Source organism: Amblyomma maculatum, chromosome 4, assembly GCF_055883805.1.
Source record: "Amblyomma maculatum isolate TAMU_Amacu chromosome 4, ASM5588380v1, whole genome shotgun sequence".
In the NCBI taxonomy this organism is placed as follows: Eukaryota; Metazoa; Arthropoda; class Arachnida; order Ixodida; family Ixodidae; genus Amblyomma; species Amblyomma maculatum.
In genome coordinates this window covers 191,773,729-191,791,836 of record NC_139347.1, presented here as the reverse complement: position 1 = coordinate 191,791,836, position 18,108 = coordinate 191,773,729, and the positions used below count along the sequence as shown (strand labels likewise).

At 53.1% G+C, this 18,108-nt stretch overlaps 1 protein-coding gene across 6 annotated transcripts in view; it reads right to left on the bottom strand.

Moving 5' to 3' along the window:
- LOC146193889 (uncharacterized) overlaps positions 1-18,108 on the bottom strand; it is a 397,134-nt gene that overhangs the window by 113,916 nt on the left and 265,110 nt on the right. Inside the window, exon 1 of one of the 6 annotated variants that reach the window (XM_084602863.1) lies at positions 14,855-15,568. The exons of 3 other annotated variants lie outside the window; for them this stretch is intronic. In XM_084602863.1, the coding sequence (XP_084458989.1) occupies positions 14,855-14,974 (120 nt within the window). In that variant the 5' untranslated portion in view covers positions 14,975-15,568. Of the gene's footprint in view, positions 1-14,854; positions 15,569-18,108 lie in introns of those variants that run through there. 2 more of the 6 variants (XM_084602861.1, XM_084602862.1) reach the window with 2 other exon arrangements.

The window sequence follows — 18,108 nt, the reverse complement described above, 5'->3', positions numbered from 1 at the left end:
CGAAAAGATTGACAGGCGCCTTGGCCGTAACTTCCGTGCTCGAAGCTGCTATACGTGCACGCACGCACGAACGTGCCGCCGCTTTCCGCGCTGCCGCGTATGCGTCGGACGATCCCGGAGCGAAGACGCTTTTTTGTTCTCTTTATATGAGCGCTCACCTGTCCTCTTAATCATTTACATGCGCCAACGAGTAATGAAGATACACCGGGCTCGGACGTCGGAGAGAAAATAGCTCGTGCATATAAAGCTCGCCCGTGGCTATGGAAAATAACGAGATGATATCTCGAAAGAAAAAAACAAAAAAACACACAACGATGTATGCGAGTATAACAAGTAATTCATTTCATCGACCTGTCTAGCCCCCCTGTATAGATTTTGTTTTATGCAACTAAGTTACGGCTGCGCCTTTATTGAACAAGCCTGCTGCACGGATACATGCAATGGTCTTGTGTGTGTATGCTCCACGCATGCTTTTTTTTTTTTTGTCTTATAAGCTTGGAGAAGCGACAGGTAGTGGTAATAATTTATTGATGGATTATTGGAAGAGGTAGAGTGCCTAATAATCGCCGAGAGCCAACACTTTATATTATGCATAATATAAACACGCCCTCCTATCTGCCATCCTATAAGGCGCATCTGTACTGCTCTTACCGCTCAACTAAAACTCCTTCGTTGATTAACTGTACCCCTCAAGGTTCAAGCTGCCGGGCCCGCAATGTAACGATGTGCTTTTCAAAGGTTACATGCGTGGCGATTGGAGGAGAGCCATCGTTTACGGCGATGAAGTTCTCAGTGAAGAACATGCGATGAGCACACAAATTTGACGCCCGGCTCTGATAGAGCTTCAAACACCATGGCTTCAAACTGTGGCAAAACGAAAAACTTTAATGCAGAGCCTCACGTTAGGCGATTTCTTCAAACCATGCATGCGCACGTTTAAATAAACTCCCGCAAAAGGAATTAAGGGTGTGCAATGAATAGAGCAATAAACAGAAAATCGAAAATCAGTGCGCGTAGCCGCGTCACGCCACTGCACAAGAAGCGACACCTACAAAAATACACGACGGGACAAAGGACGATTTTCGTATTTGCGAGATTATAAATAGTTTCTCTCTCCCTCTCTCTAGCCCAGACGAAGACAAGTCCCCTTGTCGAAACATCGGCTCGGCTTGCGATCCGACCCTCACCTTAAACCCTTATTTAGTTTTTTTTTTTTCATGCTGTGTAGCCATCTTCCTCTTGTTCTAACCTGTATCCTCTCTCTCTCTCTCTCTCTCTCTCTCTCTATCACACCCACACACGCACACATTACCCAAACTAAACAGCCATTGTAATGAATCCCCGCTAAATGTTTGTCTCGGTGCGCGCGGCGTAGGGCAGTCATCGTCACAGCACCCACAATCCCAAAGCGCGCATGCATCTGGCATTGAGCCTACCGCGGCAGCCTACGAGCATCTCACCTCCCGTTGAAATACACACGCATAAAACAGAAACGGTAGCCGCATAAAGGAGTAAGAAAAACAGGCCCTGCGCACATACTCTTTTATGAGGCGCGATGCCCCCAAAGAGGCTGTTCCGCAAGAGCTGCAAGAAAGGATCCACCACGGAGGGGGAAAGAGGGAGAGGGGGACGCTGTTGTTTACGGACCCGTCCTCCCGCATGCGAGACCGCAGAGGTTCACGCGTCCACATCCCATAAATTACGTTTATAGAGCCCCAAAACCACGACTACGACGACGCCCCGACTGCTGGATGGCCGGGAGACAGGGCCGGAAAACAAGCCTGCAGCGTCGGCCTCGCGAGCCCAACGCGAACAAACCACATGCATCGTTGAGCGTCTTCCCGCGTGCACAGAGGGATAAGCGAAAAGTAAGCTGCCCTTGGCCCCGCGTCGCGTGCAGAAAAGAAAGCTCGAGAGCACGCACGTCTTGTAAGTACACGGGAAAGCTTGCTTGCTTGTCGCGACGCCTGTAATAAAAACCCCTCGCAGGTGGCAGTGGCTGCGCTGCGTCCTCATCGCGGAGGATATACGTTTGCACGGCTTGCTTGCTCCCTAGGTAGCTAGACCCGGGGATCACGCGAGGATGGTTTCACGGGGTGCCTCACGCGACACACAAAACGGACGCAGCAGCTCGAGCAGCGGCAGCCGGCATCGCCTCCGTCCGTGCCCGGGAATGGCGTGAGAGGCAGCAATCACAACGCGGCGACATGCCACGACCGGCGAAACAGTTCTGTAAGTCGCTGTTCAATTATTAATAGAGGCGCACAAAATTGAATACGACGACGCTAGGGTGCGCCGACGCGTGACCTACTTACACACGCGCGGTACACTTTTCTTCCTGCCCAGAAAACAGACCTCCTCTTTTTCCAGCTTTTTCAAATCGAGAGAAAAGAAAAGCAGAAAGTCTCAATAAGGTACACCTCCATGGGCACCGATGTTATGTCTGCCTTCCTCGCCCTTCTTCTCCTTCTGCCCGGAGAAGGAAAGCGCATGTCGAGCACACACGAAACAATTCATCCTCTCCCTCCTTGCCGCACAACGCTCGAAGCTTTGTCGGGTGCTTTAGGGCTGGGGCTGCATGAGAACGCGTTCTGAACCATGCGAGTTGGCGGCGACGTTACCGAGCTCACGCTCCGCTAACTGCTTGTACACGCGAAGGTTTCGAAGCGCTGTTATCTTGGACTGCAGGCGTTCCTGCCGCGAGCACAGGCGCCTAAAAGGTGCTCGAACGAAATGGAAGCGGGCAAAACAAGACAGCATAAAATGGTTACAGAAATAACGCCAACGGTAAAGCAGGTCTCTGAGCAACGGGTATAGCAGCACCGGTGCTCTCTGAACGCACGTTAAGCAGGAAGAAAAAAGCAGCTAGCGCAAAACCATCGCCGGAAGCCAGGCTGTCCCGCGGAAACTCTCGCCTCTAGGCTTCTTTCAGCGCTGGTTTACGCTTTGGCTGCCGTCCAGGCTGCGCTTTACAGACTGCGTAGACGCGTGCCTTGGGGTGGATTGGGCAATGAGCGTCAGTGACGTTTTTGAATGCAGTGCACTCCGTAAAAGCAAAAACGCTCATCCACCCAATGTCATCGTAGACTTGATTGTGTGTTCCCCATTTGCGATACCACTTTCGGTCCCGTTTTGTTCCCACTTAAGGCCATAGCCCCAATTTCGGACACGAGGGAACAGCCGTTGCGGAATGGTTTGGTTCGAAACGAAAGTCGTCGTGAAATTTCACCTCTGAAGCGCTTTTCGTGCGCGAGCAGTTGCGCCATAGGGCGTTTCTATAGTTTTTTCATTTTTCTTTCCTTCTTTTTTTCTTCCACCTTCTTCTGGTCATCGATCTCGTGAAAGGATGATCTATGACTGCGCACTTGCGACAACGGCCTCGCTGACACCGCAGTTGCTCGTGACAGAACCCGAGAGATATATTGTGTCAAAAAAAATATTATATATATATATAAAGGGGGGGGGGGGGGGGGGGGATGGTTGCAATAAAAATAATACCATGGCGTTGTCCTACGAGGTGACATTTAAAGAAAAAAAAAAAAAAAAGAACGGTGAGGGCCGCTGAAACCGGCTCACTTAGCAGAGAAATCATCGGAGCGATTTTTCTGCTTACGAGGCAATTCCTTCTACCTCTGTTCACCTGTTTCGTAACACCTGTTCGCTGCCAACACGCAAAACTGACGACGTCAGCGGAAGAGGGCCCCTCAACAACGAAACGAAACTAATAAAAAGAAAAAAGACAGAGTAGGGGCGTGACGGGCACGAAGAGCAGCAGCGACAGATATTACGGATACTTTCTTCTTCCCTTGAGAGCAAACTATACGAAGCACAATTAAGAGTACAACTCCGCCCTCACAAAAGGTCGTGAATACACGTAACAAAGCAAGAAATCCCCTTCCTTCTCTGCCTTCACTTGTTGAGCCTAGCGAGGCGTTTTTCCAACAGACGATGTGTAGGTGCATTAAAATTACAGCGTCTCTCCCGGTTCACTTTTAATGACCGCCATCAGGCACATGTATATCAAGTAATCATAATGGCGTGTTTACTTGTTTCTCGAACTCGGCACAGGAGGAAGGTTCAGACTCATCCATACAGTACCTGCGGGCTCATATGGCGGCCTCGAACTTCAGGGGAAGGCCGCGTTCCCGTGCGTGCGGCGAAACCGAGCGGAGGCCGGGCACGCAGGGTAACCTCCGCGGTTCCGTTTTCGATCACGCGAGGCACGCTCGGATCGCGCCCACCGTGTATCCCAAGCGTGCGTGTACACATGCACACACGGGAAGAAAGAAAAGGCGAAAGCCGGCGCCGTGCACGGTGGAGCTTCGAGTTGTGCATGCACTGAGCTTGTTTGCAAGCGGTTCGACGTTTTTCTGTTGTTGTTGCCCTTTTCTGCAGTCTCCGTTGATTTTATACTTCCTATATTTTCTCCTTCGTTGACCTTGCTCTCGCGCGCCTTGTGCCATAGCCCCCGGGGGAACTGGCGTAATACGAGATTCTTCGTTCATGCGGGTGGAATACATCGGAGGATGAAAGCAAAATTAGGAGAAAGAGAGAGCGCGCACTACGGGGCCGTCCCGCCCTGTGTAATACCGCGAGGTATGCAGTACATCGCCAAGCCAGACGCTGCTGCATCTGCCGATTCAGGCGCAACGCGGATATAGAGTGGTTATATGGCCTGGCGTGCGGCGAGATTGACGGAGCGCACGGAAGGAGAATGCGTGCTTGGGATTGTGTACGCACATGGGAAGAGAGAAGAAAGGCGGAATGCTAATTCCCCGCAACTGGATAAACAGCGAAAGACATGGGTAGCACTGCGAAAGGCATGACAGTGAAAAAAAAGAAAATTGTAATGACTATATAGAAGAGGTCACGCTACTTATTATGTGTGCTCACGGAAGCCATATTGTTATGTGGTAAACGAGCGTATACTAGCCTGATGCTGTTTCCGATGCGTTAAAAGAGAAGAGTCAAACTGCAGTTAGCGATCAAAATGACGGCTCCAGCTGTGTGCCCCACTGGTTGGTCACGTTATGAGGGTGTATGTGTATATATATATATATATATATATATATATATATATATATATTCTTCAAGGACACGATATGCTTCGTAAACAGGGCAAGGAAGATCGTCCACCGTGATATGCCCGCCATCATCGACTCCTTCGATCGTGTGCTGCGACGGAGAAGCGAGGCGTGGCTCATGATCGAAAAAAAAAAAAAAACGCATTTCTTACTTTGTCTCGTGCTTCGCTGGCATGTCGAATGCTGCTTATCGGTGGCATCATGCTCAAAGGGACACTGGCGTCGAAACGCTCTAGCTGAGCAAAGATGCGGCGGATTTTCCGGGCAGTCACATCGAGCGTGTGGCAGCTGATCAATGTGGACTATAAGGAGAGAGGCCCTTAACTTGAGGATCGTATCCAAGCGCTCTCGGCGCCGGAGTAATTGCGTCGCAACCTGGATGGACCACTCGCACATCCGGACACACTCCGAATACCAATGAGGCTGCCTCGAAAGGAGACGTCTCCTCCATTCAGCACTACTTTTGCCGGCACAGCCGCTTCAGCGTCCACATATAAACACACGACGACGAATATGAGGGTCCGGCTATGGTTTCGAGCGAGTCGCGCACCATCCGATCCTCTCGACGAAGATTTAGCATTTCAATAAGCTCCAGTCGCGGCCTCTCTCGAAATTTCCGCCGCTCCGTTCGCACGCCTGGTCCTAGCACATCCATCGTCCTTTCTCCGTTCGCAACAGCATGCCCGCGCACCGTGAGTGTGCTGGAAGAATCGCAGCGCGACACAGCAGACGACAAGCGCGGAGCACCAGTCGAGCCTCTCACAAATGCAAAGCAGCACGTGCTCTACACGAGAGGAGGCAGATCCGGGCTTCCAGCTGCTGCCGCGCAACCGAAAACGGAGGCGATAGCACCGGTGCGCCTCTCGACGGAATAGAGCGGTCCGTCCCACTGAGCCCTTTTATTCCTCCACTTCTCTGTATTCTGTCTGATGTCATTCGAGCATTCTTTTCATCCTGTATGTTCAGCAACTCAAGCGGAAGAAAGCAGAAGCAAAGCCTGGGTCGGAGTCGGATGCTGCAGACGGCCCCGTCGACACTGTTGTTGTCCGGACGGATGGTCTCCGGTTATACCGTGTGCAGCGACCCTTGGGCCGACCGCGAAGCTGATTAGAAATTCATAAGGCCGGAAATAATGGCCGCCACCAACACGGTTGTTGCTGCTGCCGCCGCTGCAGGTCTTTTCTCGAAGTGGACGAGGCGGCTGCTGCGGCCCGGGTTCGTTCATGTGTGGCACAGCATTTTCCCCTCGCACACTAATGGCCGCCGGTGACGCGTCGGGAGGGCCAGCCCCCCAACGCGCCCGCTTTGCTGCGAAGGACGGCGGCGGGGCCCCCGCTTGCCATAGCCCCCACTTTCACTCCCCCTCGATCTTGCCCAGTCCTCCCGGCCCCCTACTCGTCGCGGGAGGGGGCAACGTGGGACGCTTCGACGAATTCGGCGATTCTTCAGCTCGCGTTACACTCCCCTCACTCGTTCATTCCACTTATTTTCTTTCTTTCGACTGACTTCATTGTTGCCGGGCGAATGCAGTGCACAAAGGCCCAAGGATACTGGACTGGCAAAATTCATGCGCTCACCAAATTTGGCCTTAGGATCTGACGAAGGTAGATAGGTTTGTAACAAGTTTACTGATTCATGAGAGCGTTAAATGAAGTCGAAGATGAAGAGCTGTTGTAAACATTCGGAAATTAAGCCTAACAAATTTTATCTACCTAAATGTAGAACCACTATCTTCTAGCGCGACGGCCTTCGATTGCAACCTTACAAATCTTATAACGAATCGATTCACAGCAACGCTGGCAGTGAGTGAGTGAAAACCTCCGCCGATAGCGTTAACCTTTGCGGCGATCCGAATGAGTGCCCCAGTTGTGTCTACAGTACATTTGCTGCCTCACGCCAGATGTTGTCGCAAGCCCCCGCTTACGCTGACAACGATTTCCCACGGGATCGTTCATATATCGATCGATCTAAAACATTTTCCGCCTTAGAAGCCAACAAAGTTGAGCTGTTCACCCATGGAGGAGTTACTGCCTCCCTCCTCTCCACACACACACACACAAAACCACCCCTCTAAGCCACTGTCGTCCGTTCTGCGTTCTCTCTTATGAATATGGATCCGACTCCAAGCGGAAAAACCTTTATAGACACTAGTATCGACCGTGCATGTGTACAACATAAGCGGCTCGGCGTTGTAAACCGACAGTGGACTCGCGTGAAGCTGGCTCATCGCTTTTGCGAATTGTAACACTTGTGGATACAAAGCGACGCAGAGAGAGCGTACAGATTCCTAAGTGGGAGCGGAAGGCAGAGGGGGCGGGGCGTTGGATAAGCCGCTCAAGCAGCGCGAACTTGGGCTGGGCAGGCATGACCGCGGCGGACCTCTGGGAAGAAGGCACCAGAACCTCGGATCGCCCTGGGAGGGGGTCTGTCTGCGTGCGAGAGGGTGCGAACGATTGCCCCACAGCTCGGGAGGACTACGGTAGGGAAACGAGCAAGCGTCTCTGTGGCGCCGCCCAGCCCAGTGGAGGAGAGCAAGCGATAAAACAAAAGTGGACGGCGCTGTCTAGCTGGCTGAAGAGAGATACCGCGAGAGCATCCAGCCGACTCTAAAACGGAAGCGGAGAGGAGCCGGTTCGCGTTTTCCTTCTTTTGTTTTTATTCGTTCCTTCTTCGCTGGCGGCCCTATTAAGCTGTCTCTGCCAAAGTAGCAGCGACCACTGCTGAGGACAGGGAGAGCGACTGAGAGAAATCTGCGCAGAATGACAAAACCGAAAGAGCGCGCAAAACAAAGTAGCCGGCCGGCGAGGAATTGGGTGTGTGCCGCTAAGAAGGGGCCTGATGCTGTGGCAGTTGGCGGCGCGCACAGGAGAAAAGATCGATCGCGATATCTTAACTGCGGGACAGGGTGTCGTTTCGACTTCTCTGGGCTCGGATCATCTCCCGGCCTCCCCTGCCTGCAGCTGCAAAGACGTAAAGAGAGCCTCGAATGAAGAGGACACTCTGAGTATCTCGTCACGGCCCGACGGGGTCCTCGCGCACAGATTAGCGAGGAAAATAAAGAGTAAAAAGACGCAGAGCGTCGGCGCCTTCGTGCCGTTCGGGTGTGTCAGCTGAGAGGATGGGCCTCCGCTTTGACGCCGTGTTTTCCGAAGAAGGAGTGCTGCTTTGCAAGCTGGAGTCCAGCCAAGTACGCGTACAGGTTAGGTGGTATTTTACGCGACACGAAGATGTGGGTGCGTGCGCCGTATGATAGGATTTCAGTGCAGCATTAGAGTGATGCGCTGTTCGCTTCGTGGAGCGCTATGTCGACACCAAAAGTTTATTCTTTTTCTTTGTTCTGCAAGTGCGTCAGTGGGTGCAAGCCCGTCACGCTGCTTGATCGATCGAATAGTTGTTCGATCGACCAAAAAATATTTCTTTAAATAAATATGAAGCTGCTCGTACACGGGAACCGTTGCAATACACCATGCAGAGAGAAGAGAACCTATGAAACAACCCGGTCTTTGAAAGAAATGCCAGCGGAGTAGACAAAGCTATAGGCTTGTTAGTATTGCACCTGATTTTTTTTTTTTTTTAACAAACCGTGCAACTCGGTGGCACAAGGCCGAGAAGCATTGCGCACGCTGACGCTTCGAAAAGCCATCTTCAGCAATGGGCTTCGCAAGAGTCATCGCACCAAAAGTACAAGTGCCTTTCTCCTTTTTATTCAAAGCATGTGAGACTAAAGGCAACATGACATGTTCCAATCAGGAATGCGACGCATTTTTCGGGCATCCCACAGGACATTTTTGAAATTCACTAGTCTTTTGTGAGATCAGCTCTCGCCGTTCTCCCGTCTTTCGAGGACGGACAACCCCGCCACGGGAGAACCGAAGGTGGAGTCGCAGGAGCAGCTTTACGATGTCGGCACCGCAACGCCCGCATAACACCGCGTGCCCTTGTTGCGCCACACATCGACGCCCGCGTAAAGAGGCTGCACCGCCGCATAACACGCATACATCACTTTCTTCCCGTCAACGCTCGCCGCGGACGCTTGTGCATGCGGAGGCGGCAGCAGGAAGAAGTGCGGCATGCTGCATATCATATGCACCACTCACAGCTGCGCGGAGGCAGTTCCGGACGGAGGAGCTGGAGGAGAGGAGGCCCGCACCGCAGAGAGAACGCCGGCGTAGCGTAGTATGCAGGGAAGAGGCGCAAAGAGCGCCGGCCACTGGCAGGATGGATTCAAGCTGGGCATGGAACATGAAACGGGCCGCACCATGGCTGCTGCCACGGAGGTGACATATTCGCCCGGCACTCGCTTTGATCCCATTCTGCCTCCGCTCGCCCATTCCCTTTTCTACCGAAGATTTACATAGAACAGCCGATGTGGCCATGCCGCAAGGCGCGCACCCCTAGGAGAGGGCGCACGCGTACAGAACGCTGCGATGCAGGAAAGGAGTACGACACTGTCGAAATGCAGATAAGAGTTATGAAGTTGTCCTTAAAAAAAACTGAAAAGAACCGAAAATGGCGTGGTGTGCCGACGAAAAACACGGTCGAGAAGGAATAGAGATGTCGGATCGGGGGCGCGGTAGTAGAGCGTCGTGTCAACGGTGCGCTCTCCGTTGATCCACGACGCAGGCAAGCACTTTCTTTCCGGCGCAGAAAGCGTATCCGCGCGCGCATGTTCGTCTCCGCTGCTGGGAGCGGCGTGTCGGAGAGTTTCGTTTTGCATACAAACACGCGCGGGTCCGCTGACGTCGGCCAAGAATTGACTATCTACCCATTGGAAAGTGCGGAACGCTGAATCGATGACTCTGCGAGTCGTGTGCGGCATAAGTAAGCACGCTACGCATATGTTCCGGCATCGAGTGTGTCGAAAGACGAAGCTTGATCGTCAGAAGGAGCCCTTCCAAGCCCTGTCTTCGTGTTCGACTTTGAAGGCATAAAGCTGCTTTCCGTTAACGCGATCCCATCCTACTGCTCCAAGTTTCCTGCGCTGAATGCAGTTTATTCAGACCGCTTTCTCGGCGAGCAGCGGCGTTTCGCAAACAGGACCAAGAAGGAAAGGCATCAGCGGATGATGCATGTCGGAAGGGGGCACCTTCCTAACTGTGAGCCAACTATGCATGCATACGCTTTTGTGGCCATGCGACCCTCGGACCAGTGACGCTGCGGTTTCACGGAGGTCGCGCCAACGCAAACAGTGCCACCGCCTGGTGGGAGGGAGGCCCATGTGAACAGCTACACAAGAGAGCCTATAGTAAATGGCGCTTGGCAAAGAGCAACGGCTGCGCCGGAAATCCTGATGTCGCAGGGCGGCTGAGTTTGCTCTCATTCATTCATTTGAACGCATCGTCACAGGGGCATCAATCACTTCTCCCCCCAGTTCTACTTAAACAACGTGTCCGCTCCGGCCAGCCCCTCGATTGCATTGAGCGAAAATGTCTTTTTGGCAGGCGGAGGACTGGCGCCCGCCGCAGCTTTCAGCCCACAGGACCCGCAGAAAACGCGACGCCGTCGTCCGCGATTAACCGTAACCGTCCTGATATCAGCTTTCCCCGCTGCCTTTTTGCACAGAGTTATGCGGCCAGGGGTGCAACGCGTGGGCCGCAAAAAGGAGCAGTATGCAGATCGGCACGTTAATATGGCATATTTCGGTCGCCATACATCATCCTAAGACGAGAATAGGTACGGCGGCTCAGCTATCACGAGCCCTGTTCTTTCTTTTTTTTCTCTCTCTCAAGCTCGGCATGGCGAAGGTCGCGCCCACTACCCAGCCCGTGGTCGCTCCTGATACCCACCGAGCCGAGACAGCGTCCCGCCGTCACGAATCCGGACCCATGAACATCCACCTTCCTGCGGTAACCGTGGCGTTCCGCGGTGACATTGTTGGGCGGCACTGCCTAATGAGATGGCCATGCATGGCCCGCTTCCGTGGTACATCTGCGGAGCAGCGGACGTAACGTGCACTAATTCTAAGCTGCATGCGATGGACTAATGAGTGAGGTATTCGCTGCACCGAGCGCAGGATGTCAACCGTGTAACAATTGCAGTAAGGTGCAACAACCTGAGCGCCGGGTTTCGTCCGCTACATTTATTGTTCCGGATTAACAGACGTACCTGACGTCACTTCACAAGAGGTGCGTAGAAGATTGCGAAGCTTCCAATATATTGTGGGTACGGGGTACACTATGCATATGAACTCTTTGCAGCTGTCTAAACATCGGATAACAGCAAAACACGATCTCAGCTTCGAGTTGCCGTCAAACCCTTTAAGCATGGGCATGGGGGGGGGGGGGGGGGGGGGGGGGGATGCTCACAAGAAAGGAATTTATGTTTGCGGCAAAGCTCGGCCATCGCTACATCCTGTGCCCAAATTTAGGCCCCTCAGGGTGTCGTTCTCGCGAACGGAAAGGCCTAGTTGGTGCTTCCCAAGTGGTGTAATGAACCAGGCTCCGGGACGAAGGCAGTTGTGTGTGCGAGGTGTGCGGCCGCTCCAGTTCGAAGTCGCTCGGAGTAGGTCACGGCCAGGGCGAGGCAGATGATAACATCGGCTGCGAAGCATTAAGGGGCTTCTTCCACTCCTGTCTCGGCACAAGAACACCACCTAGGCGCTTCCAGCCGCTATGTATGCGACCGCATACGCAAGGAACTGCATATCTGTGCGCCACTCAGAACACTAGCAACCAAAAGAGTCGCGGACGCCAATCTACGCAGTCTGTGCTCTGGCATAAAGTTTCCAAACCTCTAGGTTCCAAAAATCCCGCTATCAAGGATACCGCACAGCAAGGTTATTGAAAGTGTGCATACACAGTGAGGTGAAAGGCTTGGATGTCCGTTGATTAGTTCTGTACAAAATCACACATCATCTCGGTGAGTGGCACTTCAAACTCACGAGTCAAAAACGCATTATTATTGCTAGCCAAATATGAACAGCAAGACCACGCGATACGCCCTGAACATGTTCCACTTCACAGAGCGCTCGCGGTGTGACAGAGTTCAGCCAGGACGCTTGCAGCATTGTTTCTTTTTTTCAACTTTCCTGATAACCCCTGTCCGATGCGAAACGTGTTCCTTTCCTGGCGTAACGTCAGCCCACCAGAGTTTGCATCCATGTTCTTCACTTGCACTCCTATGGTCACCATTGTGCGACAAAAGCATACCCGAAGAGTCACAGTTGAGAGACGTTCAAAAATTAAAATAAAATGATATAATGTCAGCGATTCACAGCTTAGGCACATCATACTCGAACTAGGTTTTGATGCTTAGACTAACAGTTTGTATATGTATACGTCGATTCCTCATTTGAGCACGCCAGAGAATGAAAATATTTCCTAAATCTCTCTCTACTGTTTTTTCGCCGCTAGGGGCCATATTGGTTACCGGTTCGCGTAGTCATGGGCGAAGTTTCCGGAAAGCGTCTCGCAGCATACAGTGCAGGGAAGCGGATGAACTTTTGCCGCTACTCCATCGGCGAATCGATTAATTTCTGATGACGCGAGATCGCAAAAACAGAACGCCACGGCCAAACACATGTGCTGCGAACAGGTAGCAGCTGTCGGAGGACGATAGGGAAAAAAGACAGTAGCGGAAGAGAGGATGGCTGCGTGCATCGTTTCCACTTTTCTACGACTTTTCTTTCTGCGTGCTTTATTTGTTATTCTTTCAGCATCGTTTTCAATCGAACCAAGCATTGCCACGGTACATACGCATTCGTTACATGTGTACTCAAAATAAAAACAAATGCAATAACCTATGCTGACCACGTGACTTCCCTCCCCCCCCCCCCCCCCCCCCCCCTTCCCAGTACCCGCTCTGATGGGTAGTGTTAATGGCAGGAAAGCCCCGCCGGGGTGGTGCAGTGGTAAGACGCCCGACCACTGTTCCGGAGTTCCCGGGATCGAATCCCGGCCTCGGCGGCTGCGTTTCGATGGAGGCGAAACGAAGTGGCGTCCGTGTGCTGTGCGATGTCAGCGCACGTTAAAGATCCCCAGGTGGTCGAAATTACTCCGTAGCCCTCCACTACGGCTCCTCTTTCTCTCTTTCCACTTTCATACCCACCTTCCTCCCTTCCCTTACGGCGCGGTTCGGGTGTCCACAGAGCAAGTGTGACAGTTACTGCGCCTTTCCCTTCCTGTGAACCAATTTTAATGGCAGGAAAATAAGAAAAGCCGCACGACGTCTGTTCACATAGACGCAGCTAAGTCACAGAGTGGCGCACAATGCGGGAATTACAGTTCTGACCACTGGTCTTTCATTAACGCAGAGACTGCCACTGGGATGACTTCAAAGCACACAAACCACCCCCCCTCCCCCGGATCCGCTGGGCAGATAGCATACCTCATAAATAACACCGTGTCTCACGACAGAAATGCCAGCAGCGGCCCACGGGCCCAAACAGCAATATTGGCCGTTCACCGCTCGAATGCACGGCGGGGAAGCCTGGGCAATTGTCATCGACGCGCCCCCGGCAGGGAGGGCACACCATAAACAGCCAGTGCCGAACAAACGCCCTTCCCTTCACCCTTGAGCTAGCGCTGCGAATACGTTGTTTGTTGGTGTTTTCCCTGTAATGCCGCAGACGCCGGATACCAGCGATGGGTGGGGGGATGGTGGCCGGGAGGTTAACCGCGCCATCGATGAAGGGTACTCATCAAAGCGCGCATCACGATTCTAAGGGCGATTTTCCAAGCGCCATGACTGAGACGGGCACCAAGCAGAGGCCGCCGCAAGAGCGGTGGTCATGCGGAGGTGTCGGTGAGCAGACACCTCCTCCTCTCAACGGGAAACACTGAAAGCTTCCCCGCGTATCTCGTCCCTCGCTTACGACCAATGCGTTTGCATTAATCGCCGAATCGAGCGAGACGGTGGCGAAAGGGTCGCGACCCCAATTGCCTTTCGTTCGCCCTCTTATCTCGTCCACCTGCATCCTCAAGCGTGCCTGTTTAGATGCCACTCGATGCAAGGAACAGTGATAGGCGTTGATAGTTGTCCGGAACGCAGGCTGAGGTCAGTGCTCCAGGTGAGAATATCTTCTTCCAAGGTGAGACGTTTAGAGGCACGCAAAATGTGACCGCGCGTGCAGCCTAGACTACTGGCTGCGCCTGGTAGAAATGTGAGGAGACGCTATTACGCCTTTCTACTTTCTTTCTAAGGTACCGAGAAGACTAATCAGCTCTATTTCAGCATGTTTACACATGATTGCCACCTGTCCCTGTAGACGGAAGATCTGTTTTTGCTCTTTCCGTGTTTGTAAGAAATACGAGGCCGACGCGAAACCCAGGAACGAGCGCCAAAGAGCTGCGCTCTAAGATGAAATGAGCGCGGCGGGTCATCGAAACTATTTTAAATTCGACGCACTGCGGAGTGAAACCAACAGCTGCTACGGGGCATGCTCATAAGTGCCCATGTTATTATTCATATTAGCATCTCGCGGTGCGCGCAGACACCGATGGCATCATGGCTGGTTATCCTGTGGCTACCCAAATTGACCTTCAGACACCATCGAGTACTGCAGACAGCGATAAGTCAGTCGGATTTAGAAGCCGCTCGCAATTCAGTTTTAAAAATACGAACATCGTTTTGCTGCAACTACCAATACTGCTCCAGTACATAAAGTTTTGCAGAACGGCGAGAGGAGGAGAAAACGTAGTTATTGAGTGCGCCCAACAAAATACAAGGCAGAGCATTCGGGCTAGCGATTCATCTAGTGACAGGCGTCACCCGGCATGTCAAGACCCGCCCAACACAAGCGAAAATCATTAAGTGTCATCCATCGCACTCACCATGATGTCTAGGCGAACGGTGGTTGGCCCTCCGCGACTCATGAACCTCGGGTCGGCGACGTACATCCAATCGCACATCTTCGCCATGGTCCGCTTCTCGTCCGCCCTGTCCCTCGGCATAACTTTCCGTCGGCGGCAGGAGTCGGATCCTCTTCACTCCATCGGCGATGTAACAAACTGACACCGATCTCTTGACGCACTACCACGGACAACACCGTTTCAAATGGAAAGCACTTTCCGCGGGAAAGGGGACACCAACCGTCGAAACCACTACGTTGAGAAAGATCCACGCGGAAAATCACTTCCGCGCCAAAACAATCGGAATCGCAGCGACAAAACGCACACGCTAAGCGCTCGACTCCGGGGCCGGTTCACAAGCAGAGTGGCGACGAGGTCGTCGGCGGCAACGTACGCGTGATGACGCTCCTCCGCGCGGCTGCCGCAACTGACTCAATGCATGCGCGCACAGGTCCAGCCATCGCCTCGCACACAGCGCGACTGTTCTGGTGTTGTTGACTGTGCGTGCTCGCCACCGCAGAGTTGGGAAGGATAAAGAAAACGCGCTCTCTCCTAGCGAGAAGAGGAAAAGAGAGGTAGAAACGACGACGGCGTGCCCGGCATTTTCACGCTCTCCTCTTTCTCTCACTCTAATCTTTCCCTCTTTCTCTCTTCTTTCTCAGGGGGCAATCTGGCTTGTCGCGGGCGCTCAGCAAGCCGGCAGCGGCGGCACAAGCCGAGCGCTTCTTTCGCCTCTCCTCCATCCGCGCCTTCTCTCGCTCGTCTCTCTCCTCTTCCTCTCTGCGGACTCCGTAGAACGTGCGTGCGTGTGTGCGCGCCGCCGCTGGAATTCTTTTCCTACCACCTGCCCGCACGAAGCGATGCACCAAGCGGAAAAAAGAGAAGCCAAACAACGGGCGCGGCTGTGCGGAGGCAAAAGAGAGGAGGAAATAAACAGGCAAGGGCAAGATGCCGGTCCTTCTTTCATTTCCCTCTCTCTTCTGCTCACCTTTGAACACTACGTACACGCCCCGTCTCTCCGGAGCTGCGCGCACGTGTGCGCTTTCTTTTCCGGGCTTTTGTCTTATCATGGCTAGCGCCGGATGGTCTATCGGTCTATCTCTTCGAACTTAATGCTGCTTCAGGGGCGAGAGTAGTGCCGGTAAAGAAGGAGGTGCAGGGTCCGCGCTAGTTATCTCTGTCCGATGCGTCTCGCTCGCTCGGGCATTGTTTCCCCCACACTCCATACTAGATGATCGCCGATCGCCCGTGTTTGGCCTTGCGCTTCGATCGAGGAGAGCGATTTTGATTGCGGCTCTGTTATTGCTTTTCGCTCCCGCTGGAGCCGGCGCACTTTCGTCGGCCTTACATATATTCCGTCGGATGCAGTGCCCCCTGCGTGGCTTCCCTAACAGAACGCATCCTCGGCGCAGGCGAGGCCACGCGATTTCCAGGCCCACCACGTCTTCTTTATTCCCCTTCGCTCATGCCTTGTTCTTTTTGTATTATTCGACGGCGCCACTGCATCCTCCGTTGCATCTGCAGCCGTGCCCACCGTAGTTCCTGCCCTGGGCGCACCTACTCTTTCTCATCTTTATTATAGGCGTTTTATTTTCTCGCCGCCCTCCTTCGCCTCCGCTCGCATGTCTTCTCTCGTTCCCAGGTGTCGGAATCCATCTTCGGCGAGCCGGTCCCCCATCTCTTCTTCCAGTTCCTTTCTGTGATTACTTCACTTTTCCAAGCTTTGCATGCCTCTCGTTTTGTTTGCCGGGTGCTGAAGAAGGAGGCGGAGTACACGGCAAAGGAGCGGTGGCATTCTGTGTCGCCCGCAGCCTCTGATCTTTACATTTCTGTTCCGTTCTCCGACGCCGTTTCTCCCGCTGTCGCGTCTGTTTCCCCTCCGACTACGCTTACTGCAGCGTCGTTTTCGAAGGGGGGCGGAGGGATTTCTTCACCATCGCGAAGTACAAACGCAGAAAAATGCCAGTTCACACAACAGTGCCTCCAGAAACAGAATCGCAAGAGAGACTGAAGAGGGCGGGGGATGTGAAGGTTCTAATTTTCAATGCTCTGGCCGTCCTTTGTGGCGCGTGCACGCCCTCCCCGCTGCTCTTCCCTCGGTCACCTCTCCTCCTATTTTTGCGCGAGCTGGCGTGAGACGCAAGCAAAACGAAGGTTTCGCCGCCGTCGCAGCCGACTTCCTTTCACGTTTTACACCGGGGTTTCTTGGGCTTCCTCCTCCGGCAAACCGCCCCTTTCTTCGTCACCCGACCCACAGTTTGCGAACTACACCTCACCTCCCTCCCTCTTCACTTTTTTTTTTTTTTTTTTTTTTTTTTTTTTTTTTTTTTTTTTTTATCGTTTGCTCTCTAGCGCCCGCGCATTCTTGTGCCTCCCGAAGGCTCCTTCCCCAGCGCATTTTTTTTTTTTTTTCGGGAGCGTTCTGGTTCCTTCAACGGGACTGCGGTGCCCGAAAGCAACGCGTGCAGCGCGTGCGTGCCCGGACGGAACTGGCGGAATTTTTGGGAGCTGTGCTCTAGGGGAGAAAACCTGGGCCAGGGGGCGCTGCGCCGCTCTGTGCGTCAGCGCCCTCCATGGAGACCCCGTCAAAATCTACGCGCAGCCCGGCCGCGTCGTCTGCTAGCCGCCGCATAGAAAAGCATGTTGTCGTCTGCTCCGCGCTGCTTTCTAGCACGTGTTTGCGCATTGTGGCCACCGTCGCGCTCTAACAATGAGGGGGGAAGAAGAAAGAAAGAAAAGAACTGGAAGGAAAATAATGACGGCGCACTTTTTTCGCGAAGCTTGTGTGGAAACGGTAACGGGATGGTTGTGGGCCTTTCTTTTTTCTTTTTTTTTTTGGGGGGGGGGGGGATATCTCGTACCGTTCGTGTGTCGTACTTCTCTAACTGGCGGTGCTGAAGCAGCCATCGTGGAACCGGGTCGGCCTCAAGAAACAGATATTCGTCATTAATGCGACCACTTTACGTCAATCATCCTATCCTCATACGCGATCCTGCTTCGGGAGCTCAAAACTGCGCGTTCGCTATAGGAGATAACTGAACTAGGAATTGCGCAGCGTAACAGTGGAATTAAGAAGACAAAGATTTCCGTGGAGAGATGTCCCCGTCTGCATGGAAAGTCGTCAGACATTTCCTCGCTGTTCGTCTCGTGGAGATGAAACTGCCGCAAAAATGGCATGCCTCGGCTTCTGGGGAATGACCCAGGTCGTTAAGAAACCCCTCATCGTTAACGGTAGC